The following is a 27,859-nucleotide window of genomic DNA, read 5'->3' on the forward strand; positions in this document are numbered from 1 at the left end:
ACTTTGGGGTGGGATGCGGGGAGGTGGGGTGACTTTGTCTTGGCAAAGGCCCAGCCTGGACAGTTCTTCAGCTTTCCATCTTGCCCTGGCTGTGGCTGAAACTCTGTACATACGGGACCCTCGAACACTTCACAGATGAAAACCAGGACATGTGTGGCCAAGCAGGGACGTAGCTAGGATTTTAGGAAGGGGGGGTCCAGACTAAGTGCCACCATTATAATGGGGCTTGAGTGCGGCGGCGCAGCAGCACACACCATTCATTTTTCTAATGGAAGGGGGGGGTCCGGCCCCCCAGACCCCCCCCCGGCTACATCCATGGGCCAAGCAATGTCAGAGTGTGGTCAAGGTGGCAAAGGTTATGATTGAGGAAGAACAGACAAACCTGGAGAGGCTGCAGCAGTTTGCTTTTGCCAGAGCGTTTTGGAAAGTGCATGATTCTGCCCCTCTTTTCCTCTCGCTCCTGTTGAGTTAACTGTATGCAAACTGCTTTTGCACTTTGAACTCAGGAGTTATTCAGATGGTGAAAATAATCCAGGTAGAATCTGGGTTGAATATTTATTGTTCAAATGCTTTTTGAATGCATTTGAGTAAATTTGGGGTGGGATGTCAAAAAGCCCACTTAACCCGTGATAATCAATCTCGTTTTCTTTCCTGAGTTTTCCTAAAAGATTTGCATTGTTAGCTGTGTGAATAACTGATGTAAATAGACCCGGGATAAAACTCTGCATGCCTTGAACATGCTTTGAATACATCCACATCATCAACTCCATCTCTCAGTGCTGACATGTTTGAGCAACAGAACCTGGAGTATGTGAGTGAGATTATTTGCATTGTTGCAGTAAAAAATAACAACGTCTAAATCAGGGGTAGGCATCCTGCCGCCGATTGCTGCCGGGGCCTTTGGGGGGCAATTGTCTGTAGAAGCCTCAGAAACATGCATTTATATTAACATTTTTTTTAAATCAGCAAATTTTTTCACGTGTCCTTTTTTTTAAAAAAAGTGTCTTCCATTTGAAAATTTTGTCCTACATTTGTCCTGGTTTATTTATATATTTAATTTTTAAAATTTATTTATTTATTTTTTGGCTTCGGCCCCCCAGTTGTCTGAGGGACAGCAACCCGGCCCCCGGCTCAAAAAGATTGCCTACCCCTGGTCTAAATGATCACTTGGTTTTCAGCAGCTGAAGTAAATTGAGGATGAAGGGGGGAAATGGGAAGAGGAGATAGAAACTGGGACATTTTGAAAGCTACTGAAAAAGTGGAATGGCAGAGGATTTAATAGGGCTGTCCCTGCCAGACTGGAACAGTTGGGGAGTATAACGTCTGCATTAGTGAGTAAGCTCAGCTGAGTCTAGTGAATTTATATTCAAGTCAACATATTTTGGGTCATATCGTAAGGCTGCAGCAAAGGCCCAGACTCTGGGCTCTGCTTCTCCAGTCTTCCTGTCCCAGAAGAAGCTGCTTCTGGCCAGCTGGGTCTCCTCCTCATACACTTCCCTCATCCAGATGTTGTTGTTCAGGCCCAACTCCCTCCCAAACTTTCCTGTGGGAAGAGGGAAAGTGACCCCCCCCCCTTTGTGGCTGGAGCCCAAAAATCTTGTTTGCTTTTTTCCATGCAGTGAAATCCGAGGCTTCATGAGTCACCCGCTCCAGAAGCAGTTGGAGCAGCTGGCCATAGCAGTGTTTCTCTGGTGTTTTCCAACTTTTGCTTTCTCCTGCTTCAGGGCAGTGCAAATGATTTCCTTTCCTCCCAGTCTCTCTCCCTGGTGCTTGTCCCACTTTTGGTGGGATCTGAACCCAGGGCCAGGATCCACTGTTGAGGAGATGAAGTGTAACTCCGTGCCCACATGTGGAGTTACAGGCAACTGTGCAGTGCCACCTTGTTAGTGAATGACATTGCGCCATGGAATGTGCATTCCCCAGGCATATTTCTATGACCAGTATGAAGTGAGCAATGCACAGATGCATGCAGTGGTGCCACATGTGTAACTCTGCTTTTGTGATCTTAAAGTGAATACAGATGTTTTTCACTGGATGAAAATATTCAACCACTTCCATAGGGAGTGCATATGTCACCAACGGACTGGTGCCCAGGTCTTCAAATACACTTTCCATCATCCCCAGGAGGCTCCTGATTCTGTCCTGCTTTGAGATGCTGAGGGGCTTCTTTCTTCTGCTCTCGGACCCAAACTGATGGTCAATCCCAGGGCCAGGAGCCTCTTCCAGAGGCCATCCAGACTGCCCCTTCCTCAAGGTGTTTTTGTGGATTTCCAGGTCACACTATAGAATCATAGAGTTGGAGGAGATCCCAAGAGCCATCCAGCCCAACCCCAGACTGCCGTGCAGGAACTCACAATCAAAGCATCCTTGACAGATGGCCATCCAGCCTCTGCTTAAAGACCGCCAAAGAAGGAGACTCCACCACTCTCTGAGGGAGTGTGTTCCACTGTCAAATGGCTCTTACTGTCAGGATGTTCCTCCTAATAGTGAGCTGGAATCTCTTTTCCTGTAGCTTGCATATATTGCTCCATGTCCTATTCTCTGGGGCAGCAGAAACCAAGTTTGCTCCATCCTCAATATGACATCCCTTCAAATATCACCCCTTAACCGTCTCTTCTCCAGGGTAAACATACCCAGCTCCTGAAGTCTTTCCTCATAAGGCATGGTTTCCAGGCCTTTCACCATTTTAGTGGCTCTCCTTTGGACATGGTCCAGTTTCTCAACATCCTTTTTAACTTGTGGTGCTCAGAACTGGATACAGTATTCCAGGTGGGGCCTGCCCAAAGTGGAATAGAGTGGCACTATGACTTCCCTTGATCTAGACACTACTATTCATGCTGCCTAGAAGTTCATTGGCCTTTTTAGCTGCCACATCACACTGTTGACTCACGTTCAACTGAGGAGGCAAAGGAGGGTTTGGCCTTGCCGGTCCAAATCAAGCTTTCTCTCAGAGGGATTTGGATGCCCTCCTGGTGCCCTTGAGGTGGTGGGAGACAGCTCCCTTCTTCTCTGAGGAAATGATGGGCATTGTGATCCAACACACTGGGAGGGCTCTGAGTGGTTGGGGGGAGGTTGGTTTAGGGAACCATCTGGAAGTGTGGGAGGGTCTTTTCCATGGTAGGGGGGAGGCAAACAGGCTGATGACAGCACCGGTAAAGTTCATCCTCCCTGGTCTGGAGATAAGTGAGCCTGGTCAGGGAGAATCCTTGAATAACCCAGACTGGGGAATGGCACGCATGGGGGACTAATGTGGGGACGTCTAGCTGGATGGTGAGGCAGGGAGGAGAAAGTGCTGCCTGCAGCCTGTCTGGCCCCTTAAGCCCCCACCTGCTGTTGGAAATTGGGTGTGTTCGGGACATTTTGGTACACAATGCTTTTGAGGGGGTAATTTTATTTTGGGGGTATTGGAAAGTGTGGCAGAAAGGCCATGTGCCTTTCAAGGGCCCTTGGGGTTCAGCAGGGGCTCTCAGCCTCTGACAGTTGCCCACCCTGTCTCCTGTCTCTCCCATGACTTCCAAGGCAGAGCCACTGCTGGATTCTGAATGTAAGCCCTGGGCTTTGGTGCCAACTCCACTCCTTGCTCCTTGGTGCTAGAGGCTGTGGGAAAAGTAGGCTCAACGGCAGCGGGGGATAGGTTACCCCAGTGCAACTTCTGCCTGGTTATTCACGTGTTTACCATCACAGGCACCTTTCAGCGTCTGGCTCAGTTTTACCACCCCAATCTTGTCTTCCCTGCTGCTTTATCAGACCCCGGGCTCACCTTTGTCCGACTGGCACCGAGGTCAATGCCACTTGGCACCATCCCTTGGGGACGCTGAACACGTGTGCCTTACCACCAATCCTTCTCTCTCTTCACATTGCTATCTCTCAGGGCTTGGACTGACTTTTCATGGGTCATCTTCAACCAGGAGACAAGGTTGCAAATTCCCCGGTTGTAGAGCAACACCTTACAACCAGGCTTTATTGATTTGTTTTGGAGTGTTTTTGTATAATTTTTAAATTAATCCTAAAAGAAACAAATGTGCAAATTTAAACCACTCCCAAACCACATACAAACAAAGTAAAATCAACAGTTTAATTTTTCCAACTTGCACATTCATTCTACAAAATTTCTTTCTACAAACTTATATAACCTAGATAAGTATACCATAACTTATATAACCTATATCTAACTTATATAACCAATCTTTAATCATCTACCTATCTTAACCTCTCTAATCTTTATGAAGTCAAAGGTTTTCACAGCCGGCATCCATAGGTTTTTTTTGGGGGGGGGGGGTTGGGCTATGTAGCCATGTTCTGGAAGAGTTTGTTCCTGATGTTTCGCCAGCAGCTGTGGCTGGCACCTTCAAAGCATGTTCAAGGCATGCAGAGTTTTATCCTGGTTTCGAGAATGAAATTATTTTAGAAAAAATCAGAAATAACATTGTGATTGATTACTCTGGGTTAAGTGGGGTTTTGGGCAGCCCCCCTTCCCCCCCCCATGTTTAATATGATGCATTCGAAATGCACATGAACAAACTTAATCCAATGCATTCGAACAACAAAGATTCACCCCAGATTGTGTTTGGATTATTTTCACCATCTGAATAAACCCCAAATTTACATTTCTGACTGTTCTTAAATGTCAGCAGAGTTAGGGGTTCTTTAAAGCACCACCACCATCCATGCGCCTCCTGCCTGCCCCCATCTCCCATGTGCTGTTTTCTGTTTGATCTAACATCCAGCCTGAATAATTGTTCATGATGCTTACTCATGCCTTGTTAAATCTTTATTTTCTCCACCTTTTCTTTGCAAAATAATTGCCTAACTCCCCAAGTCCATTTATGTTTCCATTTCCCGCAGGAGACAAAATAGCGAGGTGACATGGCCCTTCATGCCCATAGCCCACACAATTTTGGATGGGATCTTTATTTTAATTTGTTTATCTGAGTTAAAGCTTTCTTTTTACATTCTATGATAGCAGAGAAGGGTCTAGGCTAGCTGCTTGCTATCAGAAATGACTCTCTGGAAATGTGTCCTTCTGTCTGTTTGTCTGCAAATCCTTGTTGTTGTTATGTGCCTTCAAGTTGTTTCTGACTCATGGCAACCCTAAGTTGGAACCTATCATGGGATTTTCTTGCCATTGCCTTCCTCTGAGGCTGAGAGAGTGTCACTTGCCCAAGGTCACCAAACGGGTTTCCATGGCTGAGTGGAAATGCGCAATGGCATATGCTCAGGGCTCTGAGAGTTCTTCTGAAAAACCAGCGCTGGCAGATATTTTTGTTATGCTTTGCTCTGCTCTAACAAATCCAGAATCCAGATGCAGTTGTAAAACATCAGTTAGTTCAGGGAAGGTGAGGAATATATGAGCTCCGTACTTTACAGCTGAGGTTGGAGTCCATGGCTGTCCTGTCTGACTGTTTTGCCCCACATTGTGTTGCACCATTGACTTACACTGAGCCCCCAAACTGAGAGAAGGGGGAAATGCACCCCTGGCTGGCCATGCCCATCATGCCTGTTGGATTCTGCTTCTCGCTACAACTTGGAGATGAATGCCAGGTGATTCCTCATGGTTTGGGGCCCGTATGGGGAATGGCTGGTGGCCTTGCGTGGGGAGAAGGAGGCAGCTCAAGGCCTGGTTTGGGATGTGTTTGGGACCCCATGCAATCTAAAGGTGGCAATTGACCCCAGGTGTGTGTGTGCTAATGTACACCACATCACATTATAACACAACATCTTGCATGTCTTGGCACAACATGACATGATATACCAGTGATGGTGAAACTATGGCACACTTGCCAGAGGTGGCACTCAGAGCCCTCTAGAAAGCCAGAGGGACATGGCACTTTGCTATAAATAAGTGGGTTTTGGGTTGCAGTTTGGGCACTTGGCCCCTAAAAGGTTCACCATCGCTGTGATATACCATCCCGTGACATATCCATAACATATCCCACATCCCAGCAACACAATAACATACATCACAATAACATACATCCAAATCCCTAGTCCTTTAAACCCTAATTACATACGCCACCCTAAATATCCTCCATCCCGTCATTCCTTCTAAAACTTATTGCCTACTATCCCTAAAACATAACATACAAAAAATATTCTTCTTGCATTCTTCTTACTCTCCTCATTCCTTCCTCCTTGGTAGGTTGACATTTTCTAATGTCTCCTCCACTTCATTTCTTACTGCTTCTTACACCTCTGCTTCTAATTACACCTTATAATTTATGCAACTATCTTTTTAAAAAATTATAAAGCTATAATACATGTTCTTCCTTTGCCCTTCCTTTCAATTTCCTTTTTTTACCACCATTACCACATTCTCAAATTAAACTATTCTATCCCCAAGAGAGATTCTTACCTTACCTTTATTTCTATAACACAGATATTTAAATCTCCAAAACTGATTATCGACCACAAAGACTTTTACTGATTAATAATTCCTGAAGCCTAATGTATATTCTTCCTCCCATATACTCTCTATATAGTCTATGGATGGGTTTGGGGCCCCCATGCAATCTAAAGAGGGCAAGTAACGCCAGGTTTTGACAGTCAGTTACAATGTAGCAGGCCAGGGATCAGCTTGGAGGCTTCCCCTATGCACCAGGTGGAGCTGGCTTTAGTCTCTCCTGCCCAGGTGTTGTTTGCCACTTTTCAAGAGGTCCAGGGATTGTTCACCACTCAGACTGGGTGTGAGGGTTTATTTCTTTGCTGCTCCAGAAGAGACCCCTTGGGTGGATTCTGCTGTCAGACCGGCCCCTTGTTGACTTCTCTTCTTCACATAGCTGGCTCTTGCCCCCCAAACAAAGTCCCAGCCAAGGTGGAGGAGGTTCTGTCAGACCCACAGCTCCAGCACCTTGGCCGTTCAGCCCTTTGACCCTCTAACTCCTGCTCTTTCCTCCGCAGAAGAAGAGAGGCACCTTCGTGCAAATGACCGCGCCTTCAATCTCCAGTTTGACTATGCAGTAAGTAGCTCCATCTCTAAGTTCACTCACTTGGACCATATCCAGGGGTAGCTATGCTGGCCATACAGCAAAGTACAACAACATCCAAAATCCTCTATTTTCCCTTACCGAGGAGAAATCCCCGGTCTGCTTTGATGTTCTGCAAGCAGACCTAGTCACTGGCAAGCTGTCACTCTTTGGAGCGACTCAGAGAGCAACCATTGCGTCCAGCCATGCCACCAGAAGTCCCACATGTTGCAAGCTTTTGAAGCTCCAATGGCTTCTTCATCAGGGAACGTTGTTAAAAATCATACAAGAGGGAAAAATGATGATGATGTTAGAGTCACAGGGCTGCATTTTGTCAAGATATTGTTGGTGTTGTTTTCAGTTGAGATGGTATAGACGGGTATCCATGCAGGCAGGGTACTCCTCCATCTGGCCATTCATGTTTCGAATGCCATCTGTCGAGTATGCTTTGATTGAGAGTCCCTGCATGGCAGGAGATTGGACTGGATGGCCCTTGTGGTCTCTTCCAGCTCTATGATTCTATGGTTCTAGTGAGGACTGTTGGCTTTGAGACCACCCAATGCCACGGGAAAAGGGAGAAGTGATACCTAGCATTAGCTGGTGGCCACTCTGGACTCAGACCTTATTGGCCACTGGCTGAGAAAATTCTTAGGCCTTTGCAGGGATCAGGATGAACCCCTCATCCAAAGGTGGCTGAAGTGGAGTGTCTAGTTTTGTATTGTCCTGCAGCATTGGATCATTTAGGAACAACATAAAACAGCAATCAAAATAATTGGAACCAGTAAGCATTTACAAAAGGAAATAGCATACACTAAATCCACAAAGCCAGTCACTGGACCTCAAATGCTTTGGAGAAGAGCCCTCTTTGGCATTCAAAAATGTTTGACTGGCCTGGCCACCTTCCTGCCTTCTTGGTCTCTGTTGAGAGCTTGCCTTTGCAGGTTGGATGCTGTGGTTGTGATAGTGGTGTGGTTTTAAAAACCTGCAGGAAGGACGTTTTGTTGCCCAAAGCCTTGGACTGGCTTTGGATTTGGTGGTTGCCGCTTGGACAGGAGAGCCATCACTTCATGGTCCCACTGGCAGGCAGAGTCTCATGGGTGCTGCAGGCTGTTTGCACACCTGGGGAGACAGGGACTGGGAATAGCAGCTGTTTCAGCCCTGGAACCTTCTGCTCCTCTCCAAAGACCTGGAGCCCCCTTTACAAACTAGCCACTGGCTGCTCTGGAGTGTGGCCAGTCCATCCCTCCTGCGGATTCCCTGCCTCAGTGACTCAGAAGAAGCCAGAAGGAGAAAAGGAAGAAGAGGGGATCCAAGAAAGCTGGCAGCCTGTGGGTGGGGGGCACAAGGGGGGCATGCTGTCTCCTCACCATCTCACATTGTCATTGGCTCTGACATGTGTCAAGCCTCCTCTCCCTTCCCAAAATAGCTCTGCGGGATCCCACGCCTTGCCATTTCCCGTGCCTGCCTCCTTGGCCATGTTATAGAAAGCACATGTGGGTGTGAGCAAGAGGGAGAGGAAGGAGTCCCTATGCCAGCCAATGCGCCAGAGGGGCAAAGGCATGGAAGAGGAGGTGTGATCACACTGGAGGCATGTGAAGAAGAGACGGAACGTGCTGATGGTTGTGGTGATAGTAGTGGGGAGACCTGCAGATAATCTGCCATGACAGGAAGCAGGGAGGTCATCTGGGCAGCAGAAGAAGGGACCAGGGTGTTCCTTGGTTTCCCCAGCGACAGATGCAGAGTTTCACACAGCAACCAGGAGTTTTAGGGTTCCCAGTTTTCAGGGTCTGGCCCTGAGTCTCCAGTTTTCAAAGTTCATCTCCACGTAGGAAATGAGGGTGCAGATTCTCCTGTATGGGGGCATCTTAGCTCCATGAAAGAGGAAAGGGCTCAATGCAAATCTCCAGCTCAGCTAGCAGAGCAACAGCATGCTACAATTTACAAGGCTTCATTGACTTACAAATTTGCGACTATATTGGTTTTTAAACAGAGCTTGGACAGCAATCTGTTGGGGATGCTTTGATTCTGTGTTTCTGCAAGGCAAGGGTTTGGAATGAATGGCCCTTGGGGTCTCTTCCAACTCTATGATTCTATGACTCCTTGCTGCAGCATCCAAAGACTCTCCAAGGGGGTCTATGTATTTACTTAGCTTCCTCCTTTCCTCCCAGCTGTTGCAGTGCCAGGGCTCACCCTCCAATCTGCTCTGAATCTATGTTCTGGCTAGAACCAAGGAGACTGGATTAAATATTCCTTATCCCATCTCTCTAAGCAGTGGTGTCACTATGGTTGGTGTCACTCCAGTGCAATAGCTCATGCTGTCAACCCAGGCTGCCTGGCACACACCGCAGCCCCTTCTCCACCAGTCTGTCTGCCTCTGGCATATATTGAGGGTGGGCTGCTGCTGCTGCCTGGCACTCTTCTCTAGATCTTGTGGCACCACTGAGAGAGGAGGAAACTACTTGCCTCACCAGCCAACAGACCTGCCAGACCGGAAAGGAGCCTATTTCAAGTAGTGGTCTCTAGTGGAGGTAGGCTGATGTTCCTGCCTAGCAACCTTTTCCCTGTTTAGCCAGCAGCCCCACCTGACCCAGAAGGAGCTGTTGGGCAGCAGCAGCACCCCACCCCACTAGTGGTTGCAACAGATGGACAGCAGAAGTGCCCAGACTGGTGGAAGGGAGCAGCTGGTGCGTTCTTAGGATAGACATGAGTGACCACCTCACCAGGTGTTCACCTCCTCTGAGGTGTCTCCCAGTGTGGTTAGTGCTTACTGCATAAGGTCTAATAATAATAATAATAATAATAATAATAATAATAATAATTTGTGTCCCACCCCTCTGAGAACAATCGGGGCGGCTAACAAAGTTAAAAATACAGAACATATAAAATCCCTGGTACTCTCCCCTCCTTAAAAAGTATTAAATCCAATGCAATATTTAAAAAACAAAACAAAACAACAAATGATACCATCAGGTTTGTTGTTGTTGTTGTTGTTGTTGTGTGCCTTAAGTGTCAACGTAAATATCAGGTTTTGGCCTTAAACTGGTAACCCTACTGGGTTCTGAAAAGGTTTTTGCCTCACAGGGCTGTTCATCGCTCACAGCCACATGGGCTGTTGTAGATGGAGACTGGACAGAGATGGGGGTTTCTGCAGAGGAAGGGGGCTTTGGATAAAGGCTCTCCACTCCCCCTCCTCAAAAGAGCCCCTACTTGAGCCCCAAGGGGGCTTCAGGCTGAAGGGGAGACAGCGTGTGCCCTTTACCTTTTTGTCTACCTCATAGCTCCCCTCCAACTCCCCTCTTGCCAGGCTGAATGGCACCCCAGGTGGCTGAGGGGTCAGCTGTATCATACCCCTCTTGCAGCCCCTCTATTTGTGGCCATCGTGAGCTGGAATGCTGCCCAGACCACCACTGCCAAGCCATGATTCTTCTCCCACCCCCATAAGCCAAAAAGGGAGACCAACCAGCCTGTGAATCACTTTGGCTGTCCAGGAGTCATGTGTAAGATGGTTGGCCAAATTGATGTCCACATGGTCCTGCTTTTGGTGGATGACCCACAGAAAGTGACGGCATCCAGCTGGGTCAGGTCCATGGGTAAATGAGCACTTGTTTGTTTGCTTGTGTGTTGCACTGTGAGTGTGTGTTTAGATTCTTGCCTTTCCACCACCTCTTTTCCCATGGTTTCAGATGCAGAAAGCTGCTCCTTTGTGCTTCTGACTCTCCTAGGTTGGAAGAAGAAAGGACCATGGATATGGGATGGGGGTTTGTTTCATAAAATCATGGAGTTGGAAGCAACCCCAGAGTCCAAGTAGTCCAACCTCCTGATGCCAGTTCAGGCAGTCCACTGTTGAAGCATCCTGGGGAGGTGACCATCCAGCCTCAGTTGAAGGACCTCCAATGAATCATAAAATCTTAGAGTTGGGAGAGACCTCAAGGGCCATCCAGTCCAACCCCGTGCCATGCAAGAACTCACAATCAAAGCACAATCAATTTTTCAACATCCAAATGAAGGCAAGTCCACCACCCTCCAAGGCAGTCCTTTCCATTGGCAAATGGTCCTCTCTCTCAGGAAATTCTTCCAGATGTTCCTGATGTTTGGATGGAATCTCCTTTCTAGTAGTTTGAAGTAGTCTGGTTACTGTCCTACCCTCTGGGGAGAAGTGGTGCCCCTGCCCACTGCATGCATGCCAGTCTTTACATCCCTGACCAGAGTTGACTGGCCTTTTTGTACAAATGAGAGTCTGGGCTCAATCCATCCATGTGCAGAGAGCGAGGGCAATACTCCCACTTATAGCTCCTGCTTTCTCCATAGTTAGCATGATTAGTATCCATCCAAGCAGATGTTTTTAATGAAAATATAACAAAGTGGTGGTGGTGGACTTGCTTTTTTAAAATTGCACAAAAACCAACATTTTTGCATTAAACCCAACAAAAAGAAGAAGTTGTAGATCTCTTTTTGGTCTCAAGGCAGGATGAAACGAAAAATCTCATGAGGCTGAGAGGGCCCTTTTTGACAGGGGTTTGTCTGCCATGTCTCAAGGCGCCCTGTCTTGTGGAGGATACAAAAAGATTGCACATATTCTTCACACCCTCACCATTGACAGATCCATCCACAACTACATCTCCAATTCTGGGCCTCCTTCCATGGCTGGCTATTCCCATGGACTACTTGGCAGAAAAGCTGCCTCATGCCCTCTAGTTTTGTGCCAGACAGGAGGAAGCAATGAAGGAATAGCTGGAGGAGGAAGGGAGATGTTTAAGTGTGGACTTCATGGTCTGGTCCTCTGCTTTCTCCAGAGCAACAGTCAAACACACACAGGCAAGCAGGCTCACTCCCTCTCTCTGTAACACACCCACAGCCACATGCCACTACCACTGTTATATCCAGACCTCTTTAGTAAGAGGGATACTGAGTATTTGCAAAGACTCTGACAGTAGGAGGCAGACAAACGAGCTCTGCAAACAGTCCTGAGATCATTGCAGCATGACAGCTGACTTGTGAATTGGTCCTCCTGAGAGTGAATCTGCCACACAAAGAAACCAAGCAGCTGCAAGCATGGCAGCAGCAGCAGCAGCAGTTGTACTCCCCAGCACAAGGAGTCCCTGGTTGCCATTAGTTGCAAATTCCTGTTCATTTCATTCTTGCAGGAAAGCCTAGAATCTTAGAGTTGGAAGGGGCCCCCAGAGGCCATAGAGTCCAACCCTCCATTCATTGCAGGATTTCCAGGTAGAGCTTCCAGCCTCTTTTTGGAGACATCTAGAGTAGGAGACCCTACATCTCTCTAGGGAATTGGTTCCATTGCTCAACCACTTTTTCTGTCAAGGAGTTACCTTATATAACTTGAAATCTTTAGACCTGGGCCTGCCTTCTGGGGCAGAAGAGAACAAGCCTGCCCTTCTTTCTCTGGGACACCATTTGGGGTATTTAAAGAGTTCCATCTTGTCACCCCTCAGTCTTCTCTTCACCGGGCAGAACGTGTCCAGGTCCTTCAACCTTTCTTCATAGGTTTTATTGCATATATGGCCAAAGGTCAGCGAGCAGGACCTCTCCAAAGCCTTGCACAGGAATCCAGTGAGACGCAACACAGAGGCTGTTATTTGCTCCTTCTAGGTGAAGAATTCCCCACTTTTATCTCTTGGCTCCTTCTTTCCCTCTAGGTCAGAGTTTGGAGTCCTGCACCCTCCAGATGTTGTTGGAATGCAGCTCCCAGCACTCCTCCCTTTTGCTCAGGCCAGTTAGTGGGGCAGATGGGAGCTGCAGCCCAGCAATGTCTGGAGAGCCACAAAGTTCCCCCCTCTGACAGTGGCTGCCTCCCACTCATACATTTTGATCCAGGTTCTGGTGGAGTCTCTAGGGAATAGGGTGGTTGCCTGAGAAGAACAAACTGTCATTTTGGAGGTGAGTGTTGTGATGGGAGTGGGCTGGTGGTTTGACAGGTGGGCATCATAGACCAGCCAGGAACTGGGCCACTGGGCCAGTTTGCTTCCCATCTGACTGCCTGCTTTGTCTCTTTGCAGAAAAACTCCATCAAAACATCCAAGTACAATGTCTTCACCTTCCTGCCTCTCAACTTATTTGAGCAGTTCCAGAGAATTGCCAATGCCTATTTCCTTTTCCTGCTCATCTTACAGGTAGGAGAAGACCCCCCTGTAGCATCTTTTGATGTGTGTGTGTGTGTGTGTGTGTGTGTGTGTGTCAGGGGGCTCCCTGCTTCCCACAGCCCCGAACAGCAACCTTTAGAGAATTGGGGGTTGTGGAGGGGAGCTGTGAAGTTCTGTGGCATTATGCATGGCCATTGCTCTCCTGGGAGTAGCCATGGCCCTGGGAGCCCAGGAAGTCCTTCTTGGTTGCTCCCCTGCCATTCCTTCCCTCCAGAGGGAAAGGCACCGACACACTTGCTCCTGCACTGCTTGTATGTTTGCACCAATCATGAAGATGTGGCCTTGCAAACAGCCCATGTCTCTTTCCTACTACATAGCCTTTGAGCCCAGTTTTGCTGCCATGACTGCATCCTGCAGAATCCTGGGATTTGCAGTTTAGTGAGACACTAGAACCTCCTGGCAGAGAATTGTAAATGCATGATGAAACTGCAGATCCCAGGATTGCAGGGGACATAGCCATGGCTGTTAAAGCGGAAGCAGAGCGCTATCCCTGTGCGGTACATGAAAGATCTTCAAGAAACCAGTCCTTTGTGAAAAATGTGCATGTGCAGCAGGAGAGAAAGGCATGCAGGACCCATGTTGAAAGGTGGCACTGCCTGCCTTGCACAAAGGAGCTCTGAGCACTGCAAGCTGTGGGCAGTAGGATGAGGTGCAAAGGAAATCAACCAGCAGTGCTGATCTGCCAAGGGCAAGGTGGCACATTTTGGCCACTTGCAGCTGTGCTGACGTGCTGAACAGTGGGAAAGGATCTCATAGAGTCCGTCTACCTGGCCTGACCTCCTTTCCCCATCTCATTGCAGCTCATCCCTGCCATTTCTTCCCTCTCATGGTTCACCACGGTTGTTCCCCTGGTCTTGGTGCTGGCTGTGTCAGCAGCAAAGGATGCCATTGATGATGTGGTGAGTGAGGCCTATGTGCATGTCAACACTTTCTTTTCAGAAGGGCTTGCCCTTTCACTGACTGACAGAAGTGACCCAAGGCGAAGGAGAGATGGAGGTGACTGTCATCCTTCACAGCTGAGGCACTTTGATCCCACTTCAGCTGCTATTATCCTATGCAAACCTGATGTTTGCAGATTGTGGAAGCACCTGGATAGGTTGTCCCATGGTGCTGATTCCAGGTCGATGGGCTCTTTCAATGGCCATAGTTTCTGTCAGAGGAAGGAGGTCCCTGAGGGTCTTTGAGGAGTTCTAGATGAATGCCAATGACATCATACTGTGGTTTGGGTGGTGGTGGTGGTGGTGGGTGGAGCCAAAACAGTTTTGCCCATCTGGAACCACCCAAAAGTTGGCATCAGAAAGCACAAAAAAGCTGTTACTGCAAGAAACTCAAGCCAACAAAAATTTTTCTGGCTAATCTTCCTTTTGGCTGTTGGATACCAGGCTGGAGAATGCCTTGAGAAGAGGTTGACCTTCCATGGTGGATGGTGGGTGGCATCTTCTCCTCCTCCATAATGTCCACAGAAGTTGAGACATTGCCCTGTCAGGAGGGTGTCTGCCCCCTGAAATTGAAAGACATTGCTGTGTTAGTCTGGACCAGTTTGCACAGGGATCTTGTAGCACCTTTGAGGCTAACTGAAAAAGAAGGTTGTAGCATATGCTTTCATAGACTGAGGAGCTGCCTGACCTCAGAAGCAACCCATGGTGGTGGACATGCAAGTGCTGTGTGGCCCAGTGGACACCAGTGCAGACTGCCACCACGTCACAGGAACAGAACTCTGAATCTGGAGCAACAGATAAGTTTTTTGCTCCATTGTAAATATGATATGCCCCAGGCCTGGTGTGGAACATGCTGGACATGGTCCAGACTGCCCACACTAGAACCAGATTTGGCCTGTACACTGTCTGAAAGGCACCAATTTGTGCTTGCTCCAACACTGCTTGTGTGTTTGCACCAGTCATGAGGGTCTTGTAACCCTTGCAAACATCCCAGGTCTCTGTGTGTCCAATTTTGCTGCTGGGGTGAGGGCAGGAATGGGACTTTTGACTCATACAGTCAAGGCCTGAGTCTATTTCATCTCATGCAACCTCTGTTCCCTGGGGGCTCTATTTTCCAGAACCGGCACCAGAGTGACAAGCAAGTCAACAACCGTCCTGTCAAAGTGCTGGTCAATGGCAGGTGAGCTCTCTTTCTCTCTCTCTCTCTCTCTGTCAAAGGTCCCTCTGCTCTCCTTACAGCCCAGTTTTCGTGTGCTGGCTTTGATCCAGATACCACCACGTAAGCTTACTTCTGCTGGGTCCCTCTTCTGCCTGCTATGAACTGCCATGACTGTTCAGTGGCCAGGAGACGGCAAGGGCCATGTGGGCCAGTGGCTGGGAGAGGGCAAGGTCACCTGAGGTCCCTCAAAGCTGCTTTTGGGGACCAAGTGTCCTGCAACTGGGAAGAAAGAATAGCAAATGGTCATCCTCTAGGCCTGCTCTCCTGGTAGCATTTGCTCTTTTCTCTGGGCTCAAGAACTGCCTGTCTGACACACATCTCTGCCCTCCCTTAGCCACTGAGTGTTTGTGGGAGCACATGCTGGCTCTTGAAGGGGAACGGAGGTGGGGGGGGATATTCCAGAAGGAGTTTCTGGGTGCTGCCTCCTGCAGCATTCCAAAGGCTATATAGTCAGGGATAACCTCTAGTTACACTTGGGTATGTCAGCCACAGGAGTGTGCCCTATAGTTCTCACGCCAAAAGCAGACATGTGCCATGCTCAGCATCCTTTGCAGGGCTACCTCCCTGGGCCCATAATGATGGGGAATGGGGGCAAAGAGCCTTCTATTATTCTACCAGGGGCTTGGAGGATGTCCAGATTGAACTTATTTTTCTGGTCCCTGAAAGTCCTCAGTTTCTACATCGCTGCCCACAAAGAGGCAGCAGGAGGCAGACCCCTCCCCCCCTGCTCCCCTCCCCGCCAGTCTCCCTTCGCACACAGGATGCTCCCCTCCTTCTGAACAGAGTCCCCTGTGGCCATGGGTGGCTGTGGGGAGGGTCCATGGGGTCTGCAGTAGATCCTTGCCCTCCTTGTCCATGTGGAGCCAGGCACAAGCCAGAAGCAACAAAGATGGCAGGAGAAGAGAGTCAAGCCAGCCTTTGGTCACCTGAGGTCCCTCAAAGCTGCTTTTGGGGACCTTGATAGCTCTCCAATCTCCTAATACCCCTTTTCTGGTCCCCAAACAGGTGAATCTCTTTTTCCTTGAAGGCTTCTGAGATATGTCTGCATTAGACAACATTAAAGCATATGTATTTTTCCAAAATCAAACGTAGACTTCTGGCCCCTTCCAGTTTTGTTGGAGGATTTCGCATTTGGGGCAATCTGCACAGTTCTGGAGGGTTCCCAGGGCAGAGGATTGGTCTTCAAACCCACCCCAGCTGCCCACACTGCAGTTCAGCCTGGGCAGGGCGACCAGAGGTCCTCATCTTCCAGGACACATCCTACATTTACACCTTCTGTCCAGGAAGCTTGTTTTCTGCTGCTCCAGAGACTATAACAGGGGTAGGCAACCTGCGGCCCGCGGGCCGAATGCGGCCCGGCGAGGCCTTGGGACCGGCCCCAGCCTGGTCCTGCCACCGATTGCCGCCGGGGCCTTTGGCGTCTCACGCGAGGGGCATGGTGGGGCAATTGTCTATAGAAGCCTCAGAAACATGCATTTATCTTAACATTTTTTAAAAAAATATCAAAATTTTTTCACGTGTCCTCCATTTTTTATTTAAAAAGTGCCCTCCATTTGAAAATTTTGTCCTACATTTGTCCCAGTTTATTTATTTAATTAATTTTAAAAAAATTATTTACTTATTTATTTTTTTGGCTTCGGCCCCCCAGTTGTCTGAGGGACAGCAACCCGGCCCCCGGCTCAAAAGGGTTGCCTACCCCTGGACTAGAACTTGGCACAATGGATGCAAGCTACAGGAAAACAGATTCTTCCTAAACACTAGGAGGAATTTCCTGACAGTAGGAAGCTATTTGACAATGGAACATGCTCCCTTGGAGAGGGGTGGAGTCTCCTTCTTTGGAGGCTATTTTTAAACAGAGGCTGGATGGCTATCAGTCGAGGATGCTTTGATTGTGAGTTCCTGCATGGCAAGAGGTTGGACTGAATGGCCCTTGTGGTCTCTTCCAACTCAATGATTCTATTATTTAAACTGTCCTCCATTTTGAGCATGGCTAAAAAGCACAGATTTACATTTATACAGTATGACTGTTTTTAGCTTTTATTCTGCAATGTCCTCCCATTTTCTTGCGCAGTGCCTTATGTTCCTTTGCAATGTGGAGGACACCTGGGCAGGTGAGACCAGGGTCCCTCTGATAGGTTACATTGTTATAGCAGGATGATTCCACTTTTAACTGCCATCAGTCCTCCATCCCTAAGAATCCTGGGATCTGCAGTGTAGGGAAGCACTAGAGTTCTCTGGCCGAGAATCTTAACCATCCCTCCTGCAATGGCCGATCCCAGGATTCCTCAGGATGGGGAAGCCATGGCAGCTCACATGGCACTTTAATGGTGGCGCATGTGGGAGAGCCCTTGGTCTCCCAACCCAGCTGTTAAACTGCACTCATCTTGTCCTGTGGAACTTAAATATTTATAAGCCCTCCTTTGGACCACATCCACCAAAGACACTGCAGGGAATTAATGGGCTGTGTAATAGCTGTCTTCAGCGATCTGAAGGGCTGTCAGTGGAGCAGATGAGGCAAGTTGGTTCTTTTCTGCTCCAGAGAATAGGACCTGAGCCAACATGCTCAGATTGCAAAGATGTCCCAGTTAAATACTCACTGAAATTTAAGCAAAACGTTAGGAAGAACTCATGCAGCGGTCAAATAGACCTGCCCCAGAAGGTGGACATTTTTAAACAGCTGGAGCTGAATGGATGGATAGATGGATGGCCGACTATGAGAGATTCTGTAGCAGGGGCTGGACTGCTTGACCAGGGTGACCAGTTGTCCTCTTAACTGCGAAGGAGGACAAGGCACCTCAAAACTGAGGACACTCAAAGAAAACATAGGACGTTACCAAATAAAAGATAAAAAATACTAATATAAATTCATTTCCTATAGTTTATTTACAGTTATATTACATATGCTGTGTTTTATTATGAACTCAACCATATTTTTCTGATGAATCTATCTTAGTTGAAAAGCCTTGTTGACTTGCCATATACTTATGGAACTCTGAGCAAGACAGAGGCTTTACTTTAAATTTTACTTTACTGGCAACAAACTCCCTTCCCTGAATCTACATTTAAATTATTATTTAAATTATACTTTTCATTTGTTCATTGTGCTGAAATGTATGGGGGGAAACCCTTTCAACATTTGCATTATGTCTTCAAGCAGATTGTTACCTAACATGTTTGTCGTCCTTTTCCACTCCAAAAAACAAACACGTCCTGAGCTCTGGGTGCGAGTCTTGTCTGCTGCTGCTGCTTCTAGTAAAAAGGACTTCAGAAGGATCCATCCTGTTCCTGTCTCCCCAATTGCAGTGAGAACAGACTGCCAATTGGATGCATTTCTTGAAGGGGAACAACAAACATGGTGCTATTTAATGGGCTTCTTAATCATGCTCAAGATGGAGGACATTTTAGAATTCCTCCTGGACAGAAGGTAGAAATGTAGGTCATGCCCTGCAAAAGGAGGACATCAGGTCAGCTCACCAAGGAGGCCTTCCAAGAGGGGAAACAAGCATGCCCTTCCCCTGGAAGTTCAAGGGAAGATGTTCAGGGCCTCCTGCTAACCTTGGCCTCCAACCTGCCTCTTTCTAATGGACTTCTTCTCTTCCAGCTTGAAGGAAGACCTCTGGATGAACGTGGAGGTTGGGGACATCATCAAGTTGGAGAACAACAACTTTGTGACGGTGAGGGAGGCTGCAGGGGACCTGCATGTCTCTTTCTGTGCTCCCCACTTGGTCTTCACTAGACCATTTTGGAGATTCGGACAGGCACCCTACATTGGGAGACCCCTTCCCCTCTTCCTCTTTTTCCTGGGAGCCATCTGGAAGTCTTTCAAGGATTTGGCCATTTCTGAGGTCAAGGCAGGCTGGAAGAGGGGATGGTTCAGAGGTATGGAGATGGCGGCAAGGTCTGCATGCCTCTACTTATGTCCCCTTTGTTTCCTGGGTCTTCCCTCCCTGCAGGCTGACCTCCTGTTGCTGTCCAGCAGTGAACCCCACAGTCTGACCTACATTGAGACCGTGGAGTTGGATGGGTGAGTGTCCCCAACAAGGGAGCCAAGAGTATCTGCCCGGGTTGGAAGGGCTGCAGTGCCTTTTTCAAACAGAAGATGGTGGATGGGAGGAAAGGGGAGTCGGGACAGGGCCCCAAAAGAACTTGACCTTGGTTGGTTCATCATGCTGCTTTTAGAGTTGGATGGTTAACTCTTTGGAGCTGAGAACTACCTTTTGGTCCCTGTGGCCTAACTCCAATTGCAACTTGCAGTTAGGGTAGACTAGTTGAAACCATGACATTTACATAAATAGTGAGTTACCATTCAGCAATGAAGCCTACTTTCCTTGGGATCAACCACTGGACTGAGGCCAAGGTGGGCATGGTCCAGAGGTCAAGAGGACTGCAGCAGTGCCACATGGCCTGCAGTTTGGTGCCTAGAAGTGACATTGCATCATTTCCAGTCACCTTTTGGACTGTTGGGAAGGAGCATGTTTGCTATTTTTGGAGTGGAGCCCCCATAAAACCCCCAACATGGCTGGAATCATGTTGGTGAGTCTCAACTAGAGTAACCCCATTGAGCAAAACATCCAGGGATAGTTATGTTGGGCACACAGCAAATACAATAACACTGAGCAGGGGGTTGGACTCAGTTGGCTCATGGGGCCATTTCTAACTCTAGAATTCTATGAATCTATGATACTGGGCAAGCCACACTCCCTCAGCCTCAGAGGAAGGCCTTGGCAAACCTCCTCAGAATAAATATTGTCAAGAAAATTATAGGAGAGGGTTTGTCATATATCCGAGTCAACTTGAAGGAAAAACTAGCATGGCACAGTGAGCTGAGTGCTTGACTGGGACTCCAGGAGGCCAGGGCTTTTGAATTCCCACTTGACCATGGAAACCCACTGGGTGACCTTGGTCAAGTCACACTCTCTCAGCATCATAGGAAGGAAATGGTGGTAAACCTCCTCTGAATAATAAACCTGGCCAAAAAATTTCCTGTCGGGGCAGCCTAGTGAAGTGGTTTGAGTGTTAGACTCTGGAAAACCAGGATTTGAATCTTTGCTCAGTCATGGAAATCCACTGAGGGGATTCTGGGCAAATCAGACTCTCTCAGCCTTAGAGGAATTCAAAGGCAAACCTCTTCTGAAGATATCTGGCCAAGAAAACCCTGGAATAGAATTGCTGTAAGTTGGAGTTGACCTGAAGGCACACAACAGCAAAAAGCAGATTTAAAATGTAGTTTTTTGTGGGTTTTTTGGGCTATGTGGCCATAAGATGCCAGCCACAGATGCTGGCAAAACGTCAGGATGAAAATCTTCTAGAACATGGCCACATAGCCCGAAAAACCCACAAAAATCTATGGATGCCAGCCATGAAAGCCTTTGACTTCACAGATTTAAAATGATTTAAAGCAGTTAAGACCACAAACTTGTGAAGATTTACATGAAATCACAGAGGCCCAAAGGTGGTGGAAAATGCCACAGTTCACCACAGTTCAAGGATATTGACAATCTGGAGCATGTCCAGAGAAGGGCCACCAAAATGGTGAAGGATCTGGAAACTATTCCCTATGAGGAAAGACTTATGGAGCTGGGTATGTTTAGCCTGGAGAAGAGATGACTGAGAGGAGATATGATAGCTGTGTATTTGAAGGGATGTTATACTGAGAATGGAGCAAGCTTGTTTTCTGCTGCTCCAGAGACTAGAACATGGAACAATGGATGCAACCCACAGAAAAAGAGATTCCACCTTAACATTAGGAAGAACTTCCTGACAGTAAGGTCTGTTCGATATTGGAACACACTTCCTTGGAGAATGATGGAGTCTCCTTCTTTGGAGGTCTTTAAACAGAGGCTGAATGGCCATCTGTTGGGGGTGCTTTGATTGTGAGTTCCTGCATGGCAGAGGGTTGGACTGGATGGCCCTTGTGGTTTATTTCAACTCTATGATTCTATGATTTGCCACTTGGTGAATGGATGAAGCCAGTCTCGCTGCCAATCTGGACTCTGAGCGGTGCGTAGTCCAAAGCTGGGACTGGGGGGGGGGGGGGCTCAGTAGAGAAGACTTTTTGCTGGAGCTGATGAAGTTCTTTGTTTGGCAAAACCTGATCCAGCTTCTGGACCAAACACATCCCCAGGACAGAGGGGTGGGTGGCTGGTCAGCCGCCCATGCATGAGAGCATGCTCATGCCCATGGCTGGAAGAAAAACCCACTAGCTGGAGATGTGGAGCCTTTGGATTTTATCACATGAAGAAAATTGGGAGTTTATCCTGTGAATATCCCAGAAAAATCATGTAATTACGTGAAACGATTTCATACGACATCGCACAAAACCCACCATTAAAGTCGTCACAAAGAAGCATTAATGCACATCTTTTTATTTTTGGGATTTCAATGCATTTCCGATATCACTTTATTTGTGCAATTTTTGTATGATAATTGTTTGCGCAATTACTTGCCATTTTCACTTTATTTGCAGGATGCTTTAAATGTGCGTTAATCTCTCTTTAATGCTGAAATAATGTGATAAACTCCTTTGACTTGTGCCTCCTCTGTTGGGTTAATTCCAGGGAAACCAACCTGAAGGTCAAGCAGGCACTGACCGTCACGGCCGAACTGGGTGAGGACCTGCAGGCCCTGAGCAGCTTTGATGGTGAGTATGGAGGGGCATGGGGAAAGGATGCAGCTGATCAGCTACGCACATGGTTCAAAGGTGTGCTTTTTAAATTTCGAATCTCTGTCCTCACCTGGTCACCCTGAGCTCTAAGATGGTGAGAGGGAAGAGTGGTCAGGGGCATTTGGATGAGACATGGGGCTAGCAGAGGGCCAGTCCCTATCTGCATTCAGAAGGCTACCCAAATGTCACTCCTGCTCCAGCACCTGGGGAGAGTTCAGAACCTTTTCTTAAGCCTTTCTTCTTTTTCCTTCATATATATATATATATGTATGCAAAACCACCTCCTCTTTTGAGATCCCTTTGCAGAAACCCATGCCTCCGTGGGCCTCATCCCAAGGGTCCGGCCTCTTCATGGGTTTCTTGGGGAGCTGGGGAGCATCTCTTGTCTGTCTGATGTTTGGCTGCTTCTGCTGAGAAGTTCCCTTGACCCCTCCGTTGCCTTTGGGAGTGTTTCAATATTTATGCTGTTCTTTGCAAGCGTTTTCCTCTGGCGCCTGTGAATAAACAATGGAAAGGTTGTTGGGAGCTCTTCTAGTAAAGGGTGGGTGTGAACATGTGAGAGTGACCAGAGAAGTGGGCTGTCTGGTTTTCTCAGAAGTAGCTTCATTGTCATAGAGCCCATCAGGGAAATAGAGAGGAAACCACATTCTGGGGTTGGCATCCTCCATGGTGTGCAGTGCTTTAGGAATCATGCACCCCTCCAGTTGTGATTGGAGTGCAACTCCCAGCATCCCCTAAGCCAGCATAGCTCATGTCAAGGAATGCTGGGAGATGCAATCCAACAACATCTGGAGAACGGCTGTGAGTCCCACTTTCCACCAGTGTTTTAATTCAATCAACATGCCTTCAAGATCCTGATCCGGGACAAGACTGGTTGGCTCTGACATCAGGTCTGAAGCTACAGACTTGTTTATTTATTATTTATTTCATTATATTAATTTGCATCCCACATTTCTCCCAAAATTGGGACCCAAAGCGGCTTACAGTCTAAAAAAAACCAACCCCATACAGTTAAAACTTACAAAAATACAATTAAAAACTTACAAAAATGACAATTAGAATTGAATTGAACTGTTGCAAAATTAAAACAGACCAGTTGTTTAAAAACAGAATACAGTTAAAAAGACAAAAGACTTATTCTGGAAAGGGAGCATCAAAAAACCTTCTAAATCCCCCTCTTGTATTTTGGGGGTAAAATGGCACATAAAATCTGCGAGAAGCCTAAAAGGGTTTAGGAGAATTCAGTCTGATATAGACCAGGGAGGAATTAAAAGAAAGGTGCATGTACACTGTAGGAATAATGTAGTTTGACACCGGTTTATGTGCCCAGGGAATCTTGGGATTTGTAGTTTTACAAGGTCTTTGGCCTCCTTTGCCAAAGAGTGCTGGTGCCTCCCAAAACTAAAGATCCCAGGGTTTTGTAGGATGGAGCCATGGCAGTTAAGGTGGTGTCAAACCACATTATTTTTACAGTGCAGATGCACCCGAAGACTCTCTGTTTCAGAATTTAAAAACCCATGTTGTTCTTTCAAAAGAAAACTCTACTTAATTCCAAATGTTTGGAGCTGATCTTGGAGCTCTGCCTCTCTGCCTTAGGTTTCCATGTCAGACCTCAGAACAGTGGTCCTTGGACAAAAGAACTACAGAGGTAGATTGGAAAGAGAAACAGCAGAATTTGAATTTATCCATAAATGATAGTTACTAGCAATGGATTGAACAAAGACCATGGTTTCCTGACACACTACACAGATTTCAACACTATCTGACCCCATCCTCATGGAGGCGTCCTACACTCATCTATTCTCCCCACCTGCAGGCTAGTTTCCATTGTCAAACTGGTCTTGCTATCTCATTTCCATATCCAATGGCTAGGTCTTTGTCCACAAACAACCGTAGTTAAAACTAGACTTGCTATTTTATTTCCATACACAAAGGATTTTGACTTTGAATTTACCTTCTCACATACTTATGGCATATATAGGTCTGTCCTTGGTTTCCACTCCACTAAATGCATCTGAGGAAGTAGACTAAAGTCTAGGAAGGCTCATGCTGCTAACTTCTTTCTTTCAGTTGGTCTCAAAGGTGCTACAAGATCTCTATACATTGGGTTTCCTTTGCCGAAGTGGTTCCTGTTTGCCCTGGAGAAGGACCCTTCCCGGCCTCTTGCAAGGAAAACTGGGACTTGGGCAGTGCACCAATAGGAGAATATACCCTTTCAGCCCAGTGGCAGCTTCCCCCAGCACAGCCCACCTTGGGCTTCAATTCCCCATCTGCAGAGTCATAAATATGAGGGTAGGAATGTAGCATAAACAGAGTTCAGGACGTGAAAGATCTCCCAGGATTCTTAACTATCTTAAATATCTTCCAACAGTACATGGAGGGCTGTCATGTAGGAGACTTTCACATGGGCAAAAGTGATGGGAGCATAGCGGGATGCTCCCATCACTGAAAATCTCTAGAGCTATGCATCTGAAGCCAGCTGATGTGGGCATCATCATTTTCCTCTCTAGCATGCCACCATATTCATGCCCCTTGGTGACAGCTTTCTTTCTCGGAGGTTCTCCAAGGACCAGTGGCTGATAGTTAGGGGAGTGGCACTGACGTAAAGGATGAAGCAAGCTGGTTTCAATATCCTGTTTTAAAGTGCCACATCAGCCAAGAAAGGTGCCAAGCATGGAACATAACTTCCTCACAGCTCTTGTAAATAGTTCTGGAGGAAATGAAGCAGATTCCAACTGTTTTGTTAAACAATGCAAGGGACTTGCTCAGAAGGTGACAGACTCTTTCGTTAGATGTTATTAAACAGGAATTAGGTAGCCATCTTTTGGGGTGCTTGGGTATGGCGGGAGGCTGGACTAGATGGCCCCTGGGGGACCTTCCATTTCTATGATTCTATGCCTTTTTTGATCAGTAATGTCACTTGTTGTTTTCCTTGGACTCTGCTGTTGCCCTGAGCTGTTTTCTGCTTTACTGTTTGCTGTTTTTCTGAGCTGAGCTGCAATCCCCATGGGAGCTGGGGGTAAAAATGGATTTTCTCCAGCCATGTTGTGATGCTGTTTATGCTTCTTGCCGTCCAAGGCATTGTGGGCTGCAGTGGCTTTGTCTTGAGTGGACAAGATCCATTAGTCTTGCAAAAGACCTGCTCCATTTGATGGAGAGGGAAACTTTAAACATCTTGGTGGTCAAGCAACATAGTTGGCTTGTTGTTGGACATGGGAGTGCACACTACACCATTTTATTTTGTGTGTGTGGCTCTGTCTTGCAAAGGAGGAAGGAAGGTTGCTGAGCACTTTGCATGCTTACCAGTGTGAGGCAGAGGTTTTACTCTATTAACCTGTAGGTCCCCTCCCCTTTGCAGACACACCTGGCAGGTCACCAGCCCCTTGGCTTCCTCACAGGAGGGAGGGTTGGATCAGGCCCCCGACTGTTGCTCTCTGTCTCTTTCTCTGCCCCTGTCACCCCCCAACCCCTTTTTTCACAGATCTTTTGCACTCTTTGCCTCTCCTCTGAGCCCTTTCCTGCTTCATTCCACTCCACTTTGCTCCGCTCAGCCCCCTTCAAGGAAGGGTTTGTTCAGAAGCACACCGTTATTCGGAAGGCCACTCTCCTTGGAGGTGGAGAGGGGACCAGGCCAGCGCTACAGTTTTTCCAAGGGTGGGTATGTCCTATGTTCCTGGGGATGGGTGGATTGGGGGAGGTATTCCCTGCATTGGAAGATCCTTGCAGGGATTGGGGGCTGCCTCCTCCATACGTCCCCACAACCTAAAATGTCACCCCATGGCAGTCCTACCTGGAATGGCATAGCCCACCAGTACCTGCTCTTGGAAGCTAAATGGGATCCCTCCTAGCTAGTCCTTGAATGGGAGTTCACCAAGAGGGATCTCCAGGGAGGACTTGAAGCCCAGCACAGCTACCATTACTGCCAGTCATAGTTTTCAATACTAGTCTCAATGCCTCCCCCCCCCCCCCGCAAGGGTCTGTGGTTGAATACATAGGTATAAGCAAAAGAGAGAAAAAAGGATGGGGAGGTCTCTTGTCCAGCCATCCTGCGTTGAGACTATGCCATCGCTTCTTGCCATGGCACTCAGTGCTCCCCCATCCCAGCAAATGTGCACAGAGAGAGCTCATGGGCTGTGTGTGATGAGTGGGCACAATCCATCTGGGCAACATCCCCCCAAATCACTTAACTCATGAGCATCCTTTGGTGGTACTTGGAGGATCTCTTCCCTTGGAAGTGCCAGGATTGCATGGTGCAGGCCACTGTAGTTTGGTGAAATGGCAAACCTCCCTGACAGAGAATTCTAACCATGTCGCCATACTACAGATCCCAGGATTCTATAGGCTGGGGTGATTCCAGTGCTATGGAAGTGCCATAACTGTGCAGTGCTGCAGAGATCCCCATGTGCTACTAGGGAGGGACGTGACCTCCTCAGTGGGCGCTTGGGGGCCAAAGTGTAGGCGGTGGTCTTGCAGCTGCTGTAGTCACTCCAAATGGTGGGCAGTGCCAGGGAGGACATGCAGCAGAGTCAGGCCAAGGGGAGCACTTGAATGTCAGAGACCCACCTCCACCCCTAAAAAAACCACTGCATTCTTGTCTAATCCTCCACCACTTTCCTAGAGGAAATTTCCCAAGGAGGTTTACCAGCGGACAGACAGCTTGCTATGAACAGATAAGAGAAGAGAAGCAGGATGGGAAGCAGGCTGTTGGAGGCAGATCCAGCAAGGCCCTGAGTTCCAATCCCCTTTTCTTGCTGCCTCTTGACCTCAGCCCCCCTCCCCACTCCAGGGCCCTTCGTGAGCTAGAAAGAGGGCTCCCTCCATACCCCCTGTTTGCTCCCACCTCACCCCGCCAGAGGTAAGTCAGAAGGGGCCAATGTCTCAGTTGGTCAGCAGAATTGCCACCAGGGAGAACATGTGGGCAAGGGCAGCCTGAGGAGCAGAGGGTTTGTTTATTTTTCAGCCACCTGGAGCTGGTGGTCTTTCTCTGCAGGTGAGGTCAGGTGCGAAGCCCCCAACAACAGGCTGGACAGATTCATGGGGACACTGGTCTTCAAGCGGCAGAAATACCCCCTGGACAATGAGAAGATGCTGCTGAGGGGATGCACCATCCGCAACACAGATTGGTGCTTTGGGCTGGTCATCTTCGCAGGTGAGATTTTGGGAGAAGGGAAGAGTGAGGGGGAGGCTGTGCTCCCACCTACCCCTTGGAGGGCAGCCAAACCAAAGCACTCACTGGAGGGGGTCCTGGACAGGCAGAAAGGCAAGCCAGCAGATGAGTCAAGAAGAAATGCTAGATGTTTTTCCCTTGCCACCTCCTTCTCCTTCTCCATTTCCATCTCCACCATCTCCTTCTCTCTCTCTCTCCTTCCTTCCTTCCTTCCTTCCTTTGCCCAGTATTTACTCCTCAACAATTTTTCATGGAGGGAAACATCCCACTTCATTTAGAGTCAATTACAAGAGGCATAAAAGAGTCTGCTTCCTTGGGGGTCCACCCTTTGGAAGACCTTCCCTTTCAAAATGAGAGGAGATCTCCCACTTGGAAAGCATTTATTTTGAACTGTAGAGAGCCCAAGAGTCTTTCTGGCCATGGGTTCAACTCTTCTTGGCCGCTGTTGGAATGTAGGAAACAGTGGGCACAGTGCTGTGGGACATCAACAGATGTGTGTGTGTGTGTGTGTATTGAAAACTTTATTTTAAAAGTCATACCTGTGACTCAAATCAAGTCCTCAGGTTGGCTGACATCTCCCCTTGTCTCCCTTCCCTATTGCCCTGTGCCAGCCCTAGCAAGCATCTAGTTGGGCAAAAGGCAACTAGTTTAGGCAAAAAATGAACAAACCCTCTAGTTTGGAGATGAACCCTTTCTGCCAGCTCCTGAATTGCTGGGGCATTCTTTTAAAGATGGGCAGATGTCAGGGAGA

At 47.9% G+C, this 27,859-nt stretch overlaps 1 protein-coding gene across 7 annotated transcripts in view; it reads left to right on the forward strand.

Moving 5' to 3' along the window:
* LOC121922184 (phospholipid-transporting ATPase ID-like) overlaps positions 1 to 27,859 on the forward strand; it is a 136,162-nt gene that overhangs the window by 33,172 nt on the left and 75,131 nt on the right. For 4 of the 7 annotated variants that reach the window (XM_042451274.1, XM_042451271.1, XM_042451272.1 and 1 more), the window contains 8 exons: positions 6,898 to 6,956; positions 12,977 to 13,090; positions 13,921 to 14,019; positions 15,177 to 15,238; positions 18,879 to 18,951; positions 19,231 to 19,301; positions 21,835 to 21,917; positions 26,932 to 27,090. In XM_042451274.1, coding sequence (XP_042307208.1) covers positions 6,898 to 6,956; positions 12,977 to 13,090; positions 13,921 to 14,019; positions 15,177 to 15,238; positions 18,879 to 18,951; positions 19,231 to 19,301; positions 21,835 to 21,917; positions 26,932 to 27,090 — 720 coding nt within the window. Of the gene's footprint in view, positions 1 to 6,897; positions 6,957 to 12,976; positions 13,091 to 13,920; positions 14,020 to 15,176; positions 15,239 to 18,878; positions 18,952 to 19,230; positions 19,302 to 21,834; positions 21,918 to 25,448; positions 25,596 to 25,915; positions 26,797 to 26,901; positions 27,091 to 27,859 lie in introns of those variants that run through there. The other 3 variants (XM_042451275.1, XM_042451276.1, XM_042451277.1) reach the window with 3 other exon arrangements.

Source organism: Sceloporus undulatus, chromosome 2, assembly GCF_019175285.1.
Source record: "Sceloporus undulatus isolate JIND9_A2432 ecotype Alabama chromosome 2, SceUnd_v1.1, whole genome shotgun sequence".
NCBI lineage: Eukaryota > Metazoa > Chordata > Lepidosauria > Squamata > Phrynosomatidae > Sceloporus > Sceloporus undulatus.